At 36.0% G+C, this 16178-nt stretch overlaps 3 protein-coding genes across 4 annotated transcripts; all 3 read left to right on the forward strand.

Moving 5' to 3' along the window:
- Nucleotides 1-682: 682 nt before the first annotated feature.
- Nucleotides 683-2338, forward strand: LOC144575047 (L-type lectin-domain containing receptor kinase S.4-like). Its single transcript, XM_078325166.1, has one exon. The coding sequence runs from the start codon at nt 982-984 to the stop codon at nt 2035-2037; it is 1056 nt and encodes a 351-aa protein (XP_078181292.1). The 5' UTR covers nt 683-981; the 3' UTR covers nt 2038-2338.
- Nucleotides 2339-9119: 6781 nt separating this feature from the next.
- On the forward strand, nt 9120-12220 carry LOC144574549 (mitochondrial uncoupling protein 1-like). Its single transcript, XM_078324522.1, has 9 exons — nt 9120-9371; nt 9942-10160; nt 10294-10372; nt 10653-10786; nt 10896-10994; nt 11091-11195; nt 11322-11396; nt 11627-11713; nt 11825-12220. The coding sequence occupies exons 1-9, from the start codon at nt 9285-9287 to the stop codon at nt 11867-11869; spliced, it is 930 nt and encodes a 309-aa protein (XP_078180648.1). The 5' UTR covers nt 9120-9284; the 3' UTR covers nt 11870-12220.
- Nucleotides 12221-12338: 118 nt separating this feature from the next.
- On the forward strand, nt 12339-15814 carry LOC144574546 (putative anion transporter 1, chloroplastic). Of its 2 annotated transcripts, XM_078324517.1 has the most exons (9): nt 12339-13083; nt 13180-13335; nt 13490-13705; nt 13831-14040; nt 14181-14318; nt 14458-14559; nt 14713-14778; nt 14929-15013; nt 15266-15814. In XM_078324517.1, exons 1-9 carry the CDS (start codon nt 12520-12522, stop codon nt 15361-15363), a joined length of 1635 nt encoding a protein of 544 aa, XP_078180643.1. In that variant the 5' UTR covers nt 12339-12519; the 3' UTR covers nt 15364-15814. The 2 variants fall into 2 exon arrangements, with proteins under 2 accessions (XP_078180643.1, XP_078180645.1); XM_078324519.1 differs by lacking the exon at nt 14929-15013 and having other exon boundaries at nt 12342-13083.
- The last annotated feature ends 364 nt before the right edge of the window (nt 15815-16178 follow it).

Consider the following 16178-nt stretch of genomic DNA (forward strand, 5'->3'; position numbering starts at 1 on the left):
CCACACCCATAGGCCATAGCACGTAGCTCTTTATATTCGTGCAGATTTAAATTAGACGGTCCTCATCTTAACTCAAAATTTGAGTTGACTTGGAGGATACGAATTCGTTTTTTCATAGCTTCTGTGCAGTTTTTGGAGTATTTTTTAGGATAATATTACTTCTTTAAATTTATTTTTCTTAAATGCTACATATAAAAAAAAAATGGAAAAAGTGGGAGGGGTCAGGGGCGTGCGTATCTTTGTCTGCCCACTTGCCACATATAATATAATAATATTTAGTATCCTTTTTTGATTGAAATAGAATAACGGTCACGGATGAGATGAGGTGCGCTTTTTGTTTATCCATCCAACGGTTGTCACTGTTTCCCTAGGCGAGAGAGAGCTGACACGTCTTCTCAGACCCGTTAATTTCGGAAATAAATCTGCTGCGATCCGAATGGTCCTGCTTTTTCAAATTCTACCGTTTAAATTTTTCTGTGCACGCATCTTTATATAGCTAATTTTTTATGCACGCATCTCAAAGAAAATCAATAGTTGGATTTGAAAAAGCAAAAATTTCAGAGTACTGTAGCTCCAATTTGGATCGCAGCAGATTTGTTTCCGTTAATTTCACCTTTGACCTGGCGGTACGACTACCCACTCCTCACTTGTCTCTCTAGCTCTCTCGTCTCCCCCTCACATTTCCCTTTCTTCTAGTTAAATAATTGAAAAAGAAAGAGAAAGAGAAAAAGAAAAAGAAAAAGAAAGCACTTTTTTCCATTTCTATCTACTCTCTTTCTTTGTTTATTTCTTTTCGCTTCTAACCGGACACCACTACAGTTATCAGTAATCTGTCGCTCCGCTTTACCACCTGTCATTCTGTGCTGTGTCCGGGTGATTGGTTACTCTCAAATCTTTAGGAAGAGGAAACAGGGCAAATTTGTAGATGGCACCAGTCTAATTCTTGGATCCGCGAGCTTTAAACCAACCCTCCCTTTGGCCATGGCGAACCTCTTATTCTCCTCCGTACCGTTTCTTTTATTTCTACTTTCTCAATGCGTTTCTCTCGGTGCTGCAGCTACCGGCGACCCTTTTTTCTCCTTCTCTTTTCCTTCCTTTTCTTTTCCCTCCTTTGACAACAACAACAACAGTGAGCTTGAGATTGGGTTGCACGGAGACGCAAGCATCACCAATTCAACCCTCAGGGTCGTTCGCTTTGGCCTCGTTGTGTACCGCAAGCCCATCAAGTTCGTTGGCCGAAAACCCGGCTTCTCCACCTACTTCTCTTTCTCTCCTTCCCCAACTAATGGCGCAGATTTTGGGTTTTTCCTGACTCTCAGTAGTGTTAGACTGGATTTGCTTGATGGGCCTCCTCCGAGTATTATTTCACTCAGTTTTGTCAGTTCAATTGATACTGATACCCGCTTCACCAATTCCACTGAAAATCACTTACAGATTGATGTGGGTGGCTTCGTACCAATCAAAATAAAAAAAGAGTTCATGCTCAACAATACCGAGAAGCTGCATTCTTGGATCGACTACGATGGGACTTCAAATCAACTAAAAGTGTGGCTTAGCAGATCGAGGACTTCTAAGCCGGAGATGCCGATTGCTTCTTACCCAATTGACTTGTCCAATGTGCTATGGAGAGAAGCCATGGTGGTGGGTTTTACTTCTTCGACTTCAGCTGACAACTCCTCAACCCAAATCATAGCAAAAGGCACCCAAAACTGTACTGTGTACGAATGGATGTTTGCGGCCCGCCACGGAGCCCCGTATCTGATGCATTCTGAGCCGCTTGATCCGAACAAATACTTGGCTCGACCTAAACCGCACATACTTAGACGGATGGGTCATCCATGGGGCATAATACTGGCCCTGATTTTTGCAGCTGCATGTGGGGCCATGGTAACCTTCTTTGCTGTGTTTGTATGGTTCTCAGTGTGCACTCACCGGCCTGTTGCCCCGGTGGAGTACCCAGTGCACCCTGCTGAGGTGGTCTATGAAAAGATTAGGCTGGTTGGGCTCAAAGATATGCACAATGCCAACTCCAAGTGACGGCTCTCTCTCCTCTGCCTACTGCTGGTCTTCTGTTCTGTTGTATGCATATTTTTTTTTTTGTAGGCCTGCACCTTTGTATTTTTTTGGCTGGTTACTTGTGATATGAAATGGTGTGGAGGGTATGGGTTGATTGTGATAATGGAGTGGAAACTGCAATTTTTGTGGGGAAAGTTGCCACAAAAAATCCGGTTTCCATTCAAAGGAAAAATCTTTCTAGTTCTAGTTAGTGTTTAACATGATTGTGTACTAGTGTTTCAACCAGCTTTTTTATTTTGTGTTAAGAATTAGAGAGGGCTAACTATGTCTCTTTTCTTGATAACTTTTGGCTTATTCGATTTATCCATGATGCTCTGGTAAGTGTTATTGTAAAATTAATTCTACTGTCAGAGAAGAGAATAGCTTCCATTAGTCTGATTATCTCCCATTTCTTTCTCTGGCAGAAGCCATGATCTCTATTGGGTCTGTGCTGAAAGCTTTTGTTGGCACTGAACACAACTCTATAATCAAAATTTGAAAATTAAGGAAAAGATTTATCAGTAGAGCTCTAATTTGAGTTGGTAGCGCCAAAAATTAAGTGATCCAAACTAATGCCACCACGAAACGGTGCCAAAACTGCAAACTTCTTCAAGCAGCAGTAGCTTATGAGAAAGATATGCAAAGCATGCTTGGTGAAAGTCAATTAGTGGTTCAGGACATGGGTTGTATGAAGTTGCAATTTTCAGTTAAGAGTATGATTTTTGCCCACTGCCTAGCTGAAGAATATCACTAGGTAATTAGTATGTACAGTATTGCCATTATTTATAGTAAAAATGAAAATGCCATCATTATTAATATGTATGGTTGAAATCCAAAACAATCATAGTAGAGCAGTGTGTTTGAAGGCCTGTGATGATTGTTACTGGTTTGCTACTGCTAAATTTTATCAATTTAACTTGCTTGTGAGTTTAATTTCTGATATTTCCTCTGTTAACTCTCAAGTTCTGAATCATAATGTGCGGAACTGAGAGAATTTGGTTGTTGCTTCTTGCACTGGCCTAATGTCTTATAGAAAAACTGAAGCATGGGGGAATGAATACAATTACATGGTTGTTATAAGAGAATGAAATAGTTGTGGGCTTGATCGTGAAGTTTGTTTCCATCAATATTGTTAAATAGGCTGGCCTGATGGCCTCATTGTAGCCTGAATAACATATAATAGCTGGCCTGATTGTTATTACAAGATGATAGTTAATTATGGCTATTCTATAATAGATGGAAAGAGGACATGCTACAACTGTTTGGCTGAATTGAGTTGGTGGTGAGTATCGAGGATATCGATCATGCAGCTTGTTAAAAGATGAGAATGTTTCTCTATTGACCCTTCATTGGGTCAGTGCCGCCTTTTTGGTCGGCACCATCTTTGGAGGTCAAATTTAAAAAAATTTCAATGATGTTTCAGTCTTAGGCTAAGACTAGATAATCACCAGGTTAGCTTTTATTGTTAGTTTGCTTCATTGTTGCTTTGAACTGGTACAATAATATATATATATATTTTTTAAACTAATAAATCCTTTCGTTGGTCCAGTTTTATTCATTGTACTGTAAGCCAAAAATCTGCTTGAAAGACCATTACCCTTAATTTTTTATTCTGTAAGGTTGTAACAACAAAAATGTTGTTTATTTTATGTGCTGGTGTTCGGTGATGATGAATCCAGTGTAATGTATTTGATCAGACGTATCTAGATCACTCTTCCTCTCTTTTGTATAATAGACAGTTTTTGGTGAAGGATTTGTGTTTTATAAGAATTGCGATTCAAGTATTGTTTTTTGGGCAAAGTAGGCAAATTGCCTACTGAGTTTCATTAATAACAAAATAGTACATGGTATTTACATAGTTATTTACAAAGAAAATGGTAAAAGCAAGTCAAATATAAATTGAAAAGAGAAAGAAGCAGAAGAAAAGGAAATTGAAGGGGTTGTGAAAGTAATTATCCTAGAATGTCTCTTGAGTAAGAAAGAAGGGAATTTTTTTGGTTTTTTTTTAGTTGGTTAGGCTCCAAGGTTGTCCGATTTGCTTTAAGATCTGTGTACAGAAATTGAAGTTGATGTGTACAAATATTAAAGCAGAGCGTACATATCTTGAAGCGGGTCGGATGGTCTTGGAACCCATCAAACTTAAAGTAAGTTCATTGTCTATTTGTCTATCAAATTTAAAGTAGGGATGATGTCTATCAGACCTAGTCTGCTCTTAAGTAATAGCAATTTTGTCTGTGAAAGTTTGCCAAAACTTGCCATATATGATAGGTTGGTTGTCCACAACCACTTAACCAGTGTCAGTACGGAGATGTTATGTTACGAGTGTATGTGTTCAATCAACAAGTCAATTGTGATGCATTTATTGTTCCTCTCCAAGGTTAATTTTTCAGAAATTGGACCGTTGACTACATTAATTAAGGTATAAAATTTTATTGCAAGAGACTACGGGCTTAACTTGCAAAAAAAAAAAAGAGACTACGTACCTCAATCTAAATTGTAGAGTACCAAGTACTTTTGAATGAATGGTGGTAAGAAATATATAAAGTGCTGATTTGATAGAAATGATGATTATCCTTTTCAGATCTACATTATATATCAGAATTAATGTACAGCTCGGATCCCTTGGTTTAAAAATGAAAGATTTTGCAATTTGTATGTTTAGTGGCTAATGCTTGAACCCCGTCAGTAGGAACTACTTAGTGCTAGCCTGGGTCCTAAAGCTAATAACATAGACATACACTTTGATTGGCAAGTTGTTAGCATAAATTGAAAGGACAAATTAAGTTGGAAAAAAGGAAAGAGAGCGGTAATTGGGCTCTGGCAAGAAGAAAAGAAAGTGGGCTGAATAGAATAGAAACTAAAGAATAGAATAAATTGAGGTGACTTACATGTAGAATCCCAATGGAATGGAAAAAGAGAAAAAGAGAAAAGGGAGGGAGGATATTAGGATAACATCAACATGACAACATTAGCTTATTAGGATAACATCAACATGACAACATTAGCTTATTACGTAGTAATGTCGCAGGTGAGCTGGGGATCCAATCCGCACATAACACGCCATTCCGACCACTATTTTCTACAAATCCCATTTTCTTCCTCCATCATTCATCACTTAGGGGTTGTTCGTATGTTGAGTTTTATAATAGGAACCAAGATTCTAAATAGCGTTTATTGCGTCATAGCGGGAAGTCTACAAAAAAAGTTATAGTGAATAGCGTTGCTATAGCAAAAGCTATGCTACATAGCGTTTTTTTATTTTTATAAAAATTATATCATATATTTGTACTAAATATCAACATTATTTAAGTCTCATAGAACAATAAATAATATCAAATTGATTAAAAAATTATAATATTCATATTGAACCAATACAAAGTCCAAATTGCGACTCAAAATATCCATAGTAATACTAATATCATAAACTATCAATCTTTTTCTATTCAAAATATATTCAGCATCATGACATAATCTATCTTTTTTCTATTTAAATTTTAAAATAATCTAGACATCATGACATAATTAACTATCTTAATATATTCAAAATATTCAAACTACTGTATAGTAAGTATCATTTTGTTACTTCAAAAAATATCTTAATATATTCAATCTAAGTCTTTATTTAAAATCCATATAAATTGAAAAGAAAAAAGAAAAAAAAACAGCTCATGTTGCATAGCACGTTGTAGCTTCCTTATTTTGATTTCGTTTGATGAATCTCTCATTAAATATTTAATAGTTTAATATAAAGCTTAGGACGTCAATTGTAAAAAAAAAAAATCGGTTAAAATCCAATCTGAGTCTTTATTTAAAGTTTATATAAATTGAAAAAAAAACCAGCAAATGTTGCATAGCATGCGTTATTTGCGCTACACGCTATGCGCTATAGTGGACCGCTATTACCGCTATAGCGTCCATAGCTCAAATAGCGCGTTATTATGCCATAGCTTAGCGTTTAGGGTTCAAAAATGCTATAGCGGCGCTATAGCGCGCTATTTAGAACACTGATGAAAACACATGGATTTTGAGGGAATTACATTTAGAATTCCTATTCCTGTTCGGACGCCTTGTATTTTCTCAATTGATTTCCATCACTTTTCCCAAATTCATCCCCACATAATGTAATTTGGTCTGAAAACGAAAATTGAGTCAAACTCAATTTTGATTTTCCCAATCGGTGTGCTGTCAATTGTTTGATGTAAATTTAACTTGCTTGTTAGAAATTTTATATTATTACAAGCTTGAATTTGATTATATTTTTATATTATTATAAGCTTGAGTTTGATTATATATTTCAGGTTGAAAGTTTTGATATACTTATTCTATTCGTTGCTGTTGATTTTATTCCTATTTTGTCTTTTCATTCTCAAATAAGAAATCTTTTATAATTTGAATGTGTGTATCCTTCTCTAGTAGGTTTAAATTAATTATAAAATATATTTTTATTTTATAAAAAATAATTAATAAGAAATGTAATGTTATTGTTTAATCTATTTATTTAATTATATTATTGATAATTTTATTGATAAAGAAAATTGTATATTATCAAACATTTTAGAAAAAAAAAATATATATATTTCCCACAGCTAATTCCGCGTACAACCGAACACTCAATTCATTATATTCCCATAATAAATTATATGCATATCTGTATCCGTGGGTTCCCGTTTTTTCAAAAGTGAGTCATCATTCCCGTCAAATCACATCATGTCTAGTCCCGTGACATCCGAACATGCCCTTATTGATTCCAGCCCGAAAAATTTGATATTGGAAAGGAAAAAGAGGTTTCTAAGGAACGAAGAGTTGGTAAATAGTCGTAGAAAGTGGGAACATAGGAGGAATAGGAATAAGAGGACTTGGGAGCTAACAAGGAGGCATCAAATTTTATGTTCACCGGTGGACAGGATTTTCCGGAATCAAATATGCTGAAATCCTTTATTAGAGATATCAGGAACTCTGAAATTCCAAATTCAATCTTCGAAGTTTTTTTATACACAAATTTACAATTTTTTATGTACGGATCTCAGAATACATAGACAGTTTAATTGAGAATTTCAGAGTTCTTTGTTTCCGAATTTTTCTGTCACTCATGAAAATTAATCAATGCGCATGCGCTATGATTTTTTGAATTTCCAATACAAATTTTCACAATAATTAATTATTGAATCCGTCATTAGTATTTGTAGTTTAACTTAGTAACTTTTCTAACTACATACAGATTGACTCACATAATGAACACTGACAAAGGAAACAATCTAGTTTGTCTTTTATGAAATAATGATTGATATCACAAGTTATCTAGAGAATAATTATTATAATTAATATAATTGAAAATAAATTTACAGGTAGGGGTGTCAATGATACAACCGTTTACTCTATTCGTACCGTATTCAATAAGGTGGATATAGGTGAGATTTTTTTTCATTAACTTATCGGGTATGAGTATGGGTAAGAATATTTTTTTCGGTAGCTAAACGTGTAAGGGTACAGATAAATGCTATTTCGTACCTGTTACACTATAAGGTAATTATATAAAATAAAATTATGTGACAATGTTTGAACAATAATTAGTGATGTTTTTTGTTATTAGAAATATGTTAAACAAACATCATTTTTATTTGTTTATTTTGTTATTTAATTAAATTATTGAATTTATCTGAAGTGATATTTGTGTTTTTAAATTCTCTTGCTTTATAAAAATACAATTTAGTTGGAACTAGTCTGTTTTTTATTAGTAATCTGTGTATGTGTGAAATGAAAGAGTTTTGATATTCTGTTGTTAAAATATAATAAAATAAATTATTATATTAATATTATTCGTTCTTCACCCGCTATCGTATTGTTATCCGATAATATTAACGGATAATGATGGGGTAAGATAAGACCAATTCTTAATGAATAAGAAACGGATATGGATAATATCAATTTTTAGTGGTATGAGCATGAAAATGCTTCCACCCTATCCGTATTGTACCCATTGACACTCCTATTTACAATGGAGTTTCAATACCACAAAACTTATATATGTGCAATTTTAGTTTTAATACCCATAATTTATCTTAAATCAAGTTTGAGGACGATATAGATAAGTGTTTTCAAGAAAGGTTCTAATGCTACGAGATTTTGTAGTCTAAAATGTCCAGTTTGAAGATTCTAATGCAATGATTGTCGAGAAAAGTTCTAATGTTACTAGATTTTGTGCTATAAAATGTCCAATTTGGAGATTCTAATGCAATGATTGTCCTCAAATTTGATTTAAGAGAAATTAGAATAATATGTTCGAATTTTACTTTTTTTTTGTTTATATTTGAAAATTTATAACTCAAATTGTACATAAAATTTGTGGTATTGAAACTCTTCCATAAATAAGTTTACTTTTTCATAAACAGATATTTTGTGGTATTCTTTTTATAATTTTATTTTCATTTATATTAATTATAATAATTATTCTCTAGATAACTTGTGTATTACTAATTATTTCATAAAAGATAAACTGGATTGTTTTTCTCTATTTTTGTTCATTGGGCGAGTCAATCTTTTTGTACTTAGAAAAGTTACAAAATTAGTCTATAAATAATTGAATACTAATGAGTAATTAATTATTACGATTTTATTTATTGAGAGTCCAAAAACGTGATACAGATTGATTAATTACTTAATTTTCTATAGAAGTCATGAAAATACTAGTGTTGTAAATATGGTATGCGGTCGTCGAACGGACAGAATTAGAAATAATCGAGAACAATCGGCTATAATCAGAAATAATTAGTCAATTAGTCGAAAAAATTCATGACGGTTTAATCACCGCTAACGATTAAATCGCCAATTAATCAGACTTTTTTATAATGAAAAATACTACTCACCGGTGGGCAGAGGATTTGATTCCCAACAAGAAGCCCATACGGCAATAAAGAGTGGGGCCGTGTGGGCCCGCCTGACGGTGCATTGCAAACTTCAAATTGATCAAAACTTATGTCTAGTTGGAGTTGTGCTGGCTGGCTTCTTTTTATTATATTCCTAATAAATAAATAAAGAGAACAAATACTCAAATAGACAAGGAAAGAGGAAAACATAAAGAGAGAGAGTGGAAGCAAGGGTGGATCCTTTGATCTATTGATCAGAATTCAGAACTGAAAGTGAAAATCACTAGATTAAATCAAATCAAAAGGGTGGTTAAGCGAGCGAGCGAGCGAGGGGAAGAAATAATACACCAGGAAAAGAGGAAGAAGATGAAACAGGATAACGGAGGACCCAAGCTTGAAATCTCCTTCGCTGGCCGCTTCGCCAGCAGCGCCATCGCCGCGTGCTTCGCCGAGGTTGAAATCTCGCTCCCCGATCTTTCTTCCTTCTCTCTCTCTCCCTCCCCTTGTCTCCTTGTCTCTTTCTCTGTCTGTGTATCACTCACAGCAATTGCTTTCATTTAATGTAGTTCCTTGCATCTACTTACCAATGGCATGCATACCTCTAATTAAGCTCCCACTCTTTTCCTCTCAACAACATTCTATTTCAATCTCTTCTACTTCTATTACTAATTATTTACTCCCCATTTATAGTCAAACACATGTATGTTATACCCAATCCCAATCGATCATCCAATTAATAATATTATCTTTTAATGCCCATTTCTTATCTTATATCATCTTTCATGTTTCATTAGTCTTCTCTTCTAATTTAATTTAATATATTACTTCTCAATCGGACAGGAAAATTTATAGAATTGTTATAGTTGACTCAGATAATGTATTGAGAAAAGTGGACCGACTAATTAACTGTACTCAAGTTAAAAACCTTACAGAAGTTGGAACTAGAATGAGAGAAAAAGCGGAGATCATGAATGAGATTTCTATTTTCAAGTTCAATTCAATGCTTGCATTGCATGCATGTAGGTGTGCACAATCCCGCTGGACACGGCAAAAGTGAGGCTGCAGCTGCAGAAGAATGTTGCAGTCGGCCCGGGAGCAGAGCTGCCCAAGTACAGAGGCATGCTCGGCACTGTTGCCACCATCGCCCGAGAGGAGGGCGCTGCCGCTCTCTGGAAGGGCATCGTCCCCGGATTGCAGCGCCAATGCATCTATGGTGGCCTCCGAATTGGTTTATATGAACCTGTCTCTACCTTTACTCATCTATTTTTCTTCTTTTTACTCTTACTATAACTGTATTTTAAGTTTTTTTCCTTCTAATTTTTTTTTTTTTTGCTTTTTTGTATGTACTTATTTGTGCTCAATGCCTAATTGACAGATAAAATCCTACTCTGTTGGTCCCGACCATCATGGAGATATTCCCCTAACTACGAAGATATTTGCTGGCCTCGCAAGTGGTACACACAGCACAAATACTATGATTCCTCTCTTTCATAAGCATTTTCTCTATATCTAATTGTTCCAGAGGTACAATGCTGATCTTGAGGCAGGCCCACAGTTTCAATTCCATGTCTGAGATGCTATTGTGATTCTAACATTAAGTAGTGTCCCTTATCAGAACTATATTTTTCAAATTTGACACAAAGAAATGAAGGTTGCTTGTTGGATCAGATGCTGACCTGAAATCATTATATAGTCTCACTCTATAACTGATCTGAATAATTCAATGGGAACAAGGTGCAATTGCGATAACGGTGGCAAATCCAACGGATCTTGTGAAAGTGAGGCTTCAGGCAGAGGGGAAGTTGGCACCTGGCGTTCCAAGGCGATACACCGGTTCTCTCAATGCCTACTCTACAATTGTCAAGAAGGTTCAGTTGCTCTTAATATGTGCTTCTTGTTTGTTTGTCATAATTGAATTATATCAATATTAAATTATTTTTTTTAGGGTGTACCAATATTAATTTTTCCAAAAAGTAGGAAGGAGTAAGGGCTTTGTGGACTGGGCTTGGACCTAATGTTATGCGAAATGCAATCATCAATGCTGCCGAACTAGCCAGCTACGATCAAGTGAAGCAGGTGCACTGTTAAACATGTTTCTCTTGTTTCCATGATAGTGATAATAGCTTCTGACTTCTGAGGTGATATTGTTAATAATATTTATTTGGGGTGCAGACAATATTGAAAATACCAGGGTTCAAGGATGATGTGATCACACACCTTTTTTCTGGACTTGGTGCTGGCTTCTTTGCTGTTTGTATTGGGTCTCCTGTTGATGTCGTATGTTCCCCTTGTTCACCTCATTTCTTATTTATTTCTTAATTTTTAACTTGCCATGCCACTATGCCAGCCATTTGTTTTGAGTGGTTGTTAGATTTTTTTCATAGTTGTTGTTCTTGTTTTTAGATTAAATCGAGAATGATGGGAGACTCATCATATAAGAGCACACTTGATTGCTTTGTGAAGACGCTCAAGAATGATGTATGTTTAAGCCTTAACTCCCTGAACTTAACATCATTTTTAAACCAGTTTATAACGCTAAAAATGTAGTTGGCATTCTTCTCTAGTTTATCATATATTACCTCAGATTGGTGGTACTATTGATCGGTTTATATACTTAATTTAGGAATATCAAATTAAACAGCAAATGTCGGGCATGTTAAGACATGAGAGTTCTGTCTAAAGAGGTTGCTTGTGGTGTTACAATACAGGGACCGCTGGCTTTCTACAAGGGCTTTCTTCCAAACTTTGCTCGGCTTGGTTCATGGAACGTCATTATGTTCTTGACTTTGGAGCAGGTCTCCTTCTTTTGTGCAAATAATTGGACATTTTATATGTTGCTATGCAAGTTCTTTCTTTACTGATTTTTTTCCCCCTTTTCATTGTGTTGTTGCTCAAACAATTAACAGGTTCAAAAGGTGTTTGCAAAGAAGCCTAGTGCTGAGCTTGCATGATTAATGATGACCTTTTAGAAGGAAAATTAAGAAGCGTTGACATACACCTTCAACTAATGAGATTATTGTTTTTTCTCATTTAATAATAGAGGGCAGCTGATCTCAAATAAAATAATAGCTGGAATCTTCAGAAATGGACTGTAGAAAGAATAATCAATATTTTTTGTTTTGTTTTGTTTTGTTTTGTTTTGTTTTTCCTTTTTTTTCTTTTGTACTTTGTGGTTGTGTTCGATGGAATGCAATTTTGAAGTGCCTGAACAATAAGCAAAATTGGGCCTCTTCGATGATGGGTAATTGGGCCCCCATTTATTGTATTCTGTTTTCTTAATGTTAAGAGGCGATAATAGTATTTTTCTTCAGCGGTCCAGTTTGACGCCTGTTCCACGAACTAAATGGGCTACCAGCTGGCAAAGAGAGAGAAAAAAAAATAGAATATCTAGATATTTATTTTAATTGGTTTTGTTTATTTATCAAGCACCTCTCCATTCTCTAAAGACTAAAGGGAAGTGGCTAGAGGCCACTCATTTTTATTCTGGAGTCCTTTCCCTTCTTCCCTTGTTGCGTAATTGCATTGTCCAAATTCATCAAATCGAATGAAATGCATGAATGAATCAGTTAATTAATAGAGAGAAAGGAAAAAAGACACAGCGATGCTAGGAGCGGCAGCTTATCTCCGTCCTCTCCCGTCGCCTTCTTCTATTAATATAGCTGCTGCTGCTACTACTGCTACTTGTTGTTCTTCTTTCTCTTCTTCTTGTTACAGCAATAGAAATAGAATTAGAAATAGAAATAGACATACAAATAGACTAAATAGGAATAGAGACAACAATATTGGATTCAGATGTTTATCAAGGGGGTTCAGCAGCAGAAGCAGAAGCAGCAGCACAAGGCAGAGCAGCATTAGGAGATGGGCGCTGCCGGGGGCAGACTTGAAGTCTGAGGCCCCTCCGGAGCCACAGCCTTCTCATTCTCCTAATTCTTTTGATTCTGTTTCTGATTTAGACACCAACAACAAGAATAAAAGTAACAGCATCAACACATTTCCAAAGCGATGGATCATTGTTCTGCTCTGCTTCTCTGCTTTCTTGCTCTGCAACATGGACCGTGTCAACATGAGCATTGCAATTCTTCCCATGTCCGCTGAGTATAACTGGAGCCCTGCCACCGTCGGCCTTGTCCAATCTTCCTTTTTCTGGGGCTATCTTCTCACTCAGGTCTCTTTCTTTCTTTCATTCATTATCTTACTTAATTATTTAATTGCTTATTTTGCTCCTCATTTTCACTACATTTCATATACTATCTATATCCAGATTGCAGGAGGGATTTGGGCTGACACCGTAGGAGGAAAGACTGTGCTCGGCTTTGGGGTTATCTGGTGGTCTATTGCCACTGCTCTTACTCCGGTCGCGGCCAAGCTCGGTTTGCCTTTTCTTCTGGTTGTACGTGCTTTCATGGGCATCGGTGAGGTTAGTCTCTTATTTTATTTCTACCTATACCAAACCATCCCCCTTCTGATTAATTATTCTTTTGCGCGCTTTAGGATAAGTGAAGATAGATAACCATAACATTTTACTTCTTTTTTTTTCTTTTTCTTTTCTATCCTAATTTGTAATTAATTAGGGGGTGGCCATGCCAGCAATGAACAACATTCTATCCAAGTGGATACCAGTAGACGAAAGGAGTAGATCTCTGGCTCTTGTATACAGCGGCATGTACCTGGGCTCAGTAACAGGCCTCGCGTTCTCCCCTTTGCTTATTCATAATTATGGATGGCCTTCTGTATTCTACTCCTTTGGCTCTCTTGGCACCGTCTGGTTTGCTCTCTGGTCTAGTAAGGTAAGGTATCATTCCTCTTCTCTCCTGCTCGATTCCTTAATCATGCACTCACTCCTCCCCCGATATATTAATTTGTTTGTCTTACGAATAGGATATGTCATTCTCAATAAATTATGTGAATGCAGGCATACAGTTCACCTTTTGAAGACCCAGGGCTAAGTGCAGAGGAGAAACACCTTATAACCACAAAAACTTCAATGAAAGAGCCGGTGACCTCAATTCCCTGGGGGTTGATTCTCTCAAAGCCACCAGTTTGGGCTCTCATCTTTTGTCACTTCTGCCACAACTGGGGTACATTCATCCTGCTTACATGGATGCCTACTTACTACAACCAGGTAGCTTTATTAGATTGGAACAGAACCCATACATAATTAATTAAGTCTAACTACTCAACATTGATTGATTGATTGTACACATCAATCATCAGAGCTTGAATTGAATGTGAATGTACACACATTGTTGAATCAATATACAGGTGCTCAAGTTCAACCTGACAGAGTCAGGGTTGCTCTGTGTGCTTCCGTGGTTAACTATGGCGTTCTCTGCAAACATGGGCGGTTGGATTGCTGACACTCTCATCAGTAAAGGCCTATCTGTCACAACAGTTCGTAAGGTATAATAACTAATCCCTAATAAATTAAAAGCCCCCATTTGTTAACTATATTTGTACATATCGTTTAGTTTTAGTTGTCATTTTATTCTTCTACTTGGCTGTATGTAGCTTTAGTTGTTAAATGGTTAGGGTTGTGCAGGTGATGCAATCGATTGGTTTTCTGGGTCCGGCTTTCTTTCTGACTCAACTAAGTAATGTTCATTCTCCTGTAATGGCTGTCTTGTGCATGGCATGCAGCCAGGTATGTATGTCTAATTTTTTTTCTTTATAATTTTGATCATGTATCTGTCAATTTTCTTGTCGTCATATAATTCAATCAAAAACAAAATACCTTCACTTATTCAATGTCACCAGAACACTTGACCCTTTTGCTATTGTATGTTGAAATCCACAGGGAACTGATGCATTCTCACAATCTGGGTTGTACTCAAATCATCAAGACATTGGTCCTCGATACGCTGTAAGTAATCTGCTTCATTATTTTTATTTTTATTTTTTTTATGGAATGGAGAAGGTAGCTAGCTTCGACACTTGTGAAGAAAAGATAATGCAGCCTGAGTGCCTGATGTATGTATGTAATAACTTAAGCATCTTCTGTGTTTGTACATAGGGTGTGCTGCTAGGTCTATCCAATACCGCCGGAGTTATGGCTGGTGTTCTTGGAACAGCAGCAACTGGCTACATTTTGCAGCATGGTACAAATCGTACCATCTCCCTTTGTATTTTAAATCAACTCATGAGCCATACATCAGATAGATAACCGCAATCTAGGTCAATTGTTAATGACACCTGCCCAATTGCCCAATGAGTGCGTGTGTGTGTATTTACCTGCAACTTTTAACTTAGAGTAAAATTGAATGGTATCATTAATAATTAGTTTGTGTACATTATTTTGTACACAAGTTGTTCAGAGTGATTTTTGAATGTCTAATATATATCAACTGCAGGCTCATGGGATGATGTATTCAAAGTGTCGGTGGGACTTTATCTTGTGGGGACAGTGATATGGAACCTCTTCTCCACCGGCGAGAAAATCATCGACTGACTGATCAATTCTCTTTAGTTTTGAATGCATCTTAATTATCCATCCTAAAGCTAGTAGCTGCCCTTGTAGAAGATATATATCAAGGTGGTAATCAATTTTGGTCAAACATGCACATTTATTAAAGAGAAAGAGTTGTTTCTCTTGCATCTCTTCAGCACCTGGGCCGATCGAACATGTTGTAGGCTTATTTGATTCAGCTTTATTTTCTTCTTATATGAAAAAAAAGGTTGCAGAGGTGTTCCTTGCTTTTTTCGTGTTGTAAAGGAGCTTGTATATGTTTCACAGTATAGGATGCTTGTATATAGGAGCTTTCAATTACAATTAATTTTACTATGTAACTAAAAATTGATTGAAAAAATTCAGCAGCAACAGTAACAGTACCGGCTGCCCTGTATAAAGGTATATATGTTCATATTCGTTGGGCCAGTTTTGAGTCCTCTATTGATTATTCGAGAAGCTAAGTAATTAATTGCACTACAAATTTAATTATGTTGGTTGATTACACCAGTGACTGACTCATGACTCTGACTGAACGAATATTTTTTGGAACATCAGAAATATAATAATTTCATCGAGTATCAATTAATCAAGGCTTTTCACTCTGTCCATTAGTTAGTTATACAAGTTGAAATAAAGATCAAACTAATTAATTAACAAAGATAAATCACATGTATGTATGTATATAAATCGTATTAATTCATTAATTGGACTTCGAAAACGGAAGCAAATAATGCAAACGTATGAGAAGTGAATGGATGATGATGAGCAGAGGAGCTAGAAACTAGTGGTCACGGAGTGCACTCACGGCAGATCCT

This window comes from Carex rostrata, chromosome 23 (genome assembly GCF_964058835.1).
Source record: "Carex rostrata chromosome 23, lpCarRost1.2, whole genome shotgun sequence".
Taxonomy (NCBI): Eukaryota; Viridiplantae; Streptophyta; class Magnoliopsida; order Poales; family Cyperaceae; genus Carex; species Carex rostrata.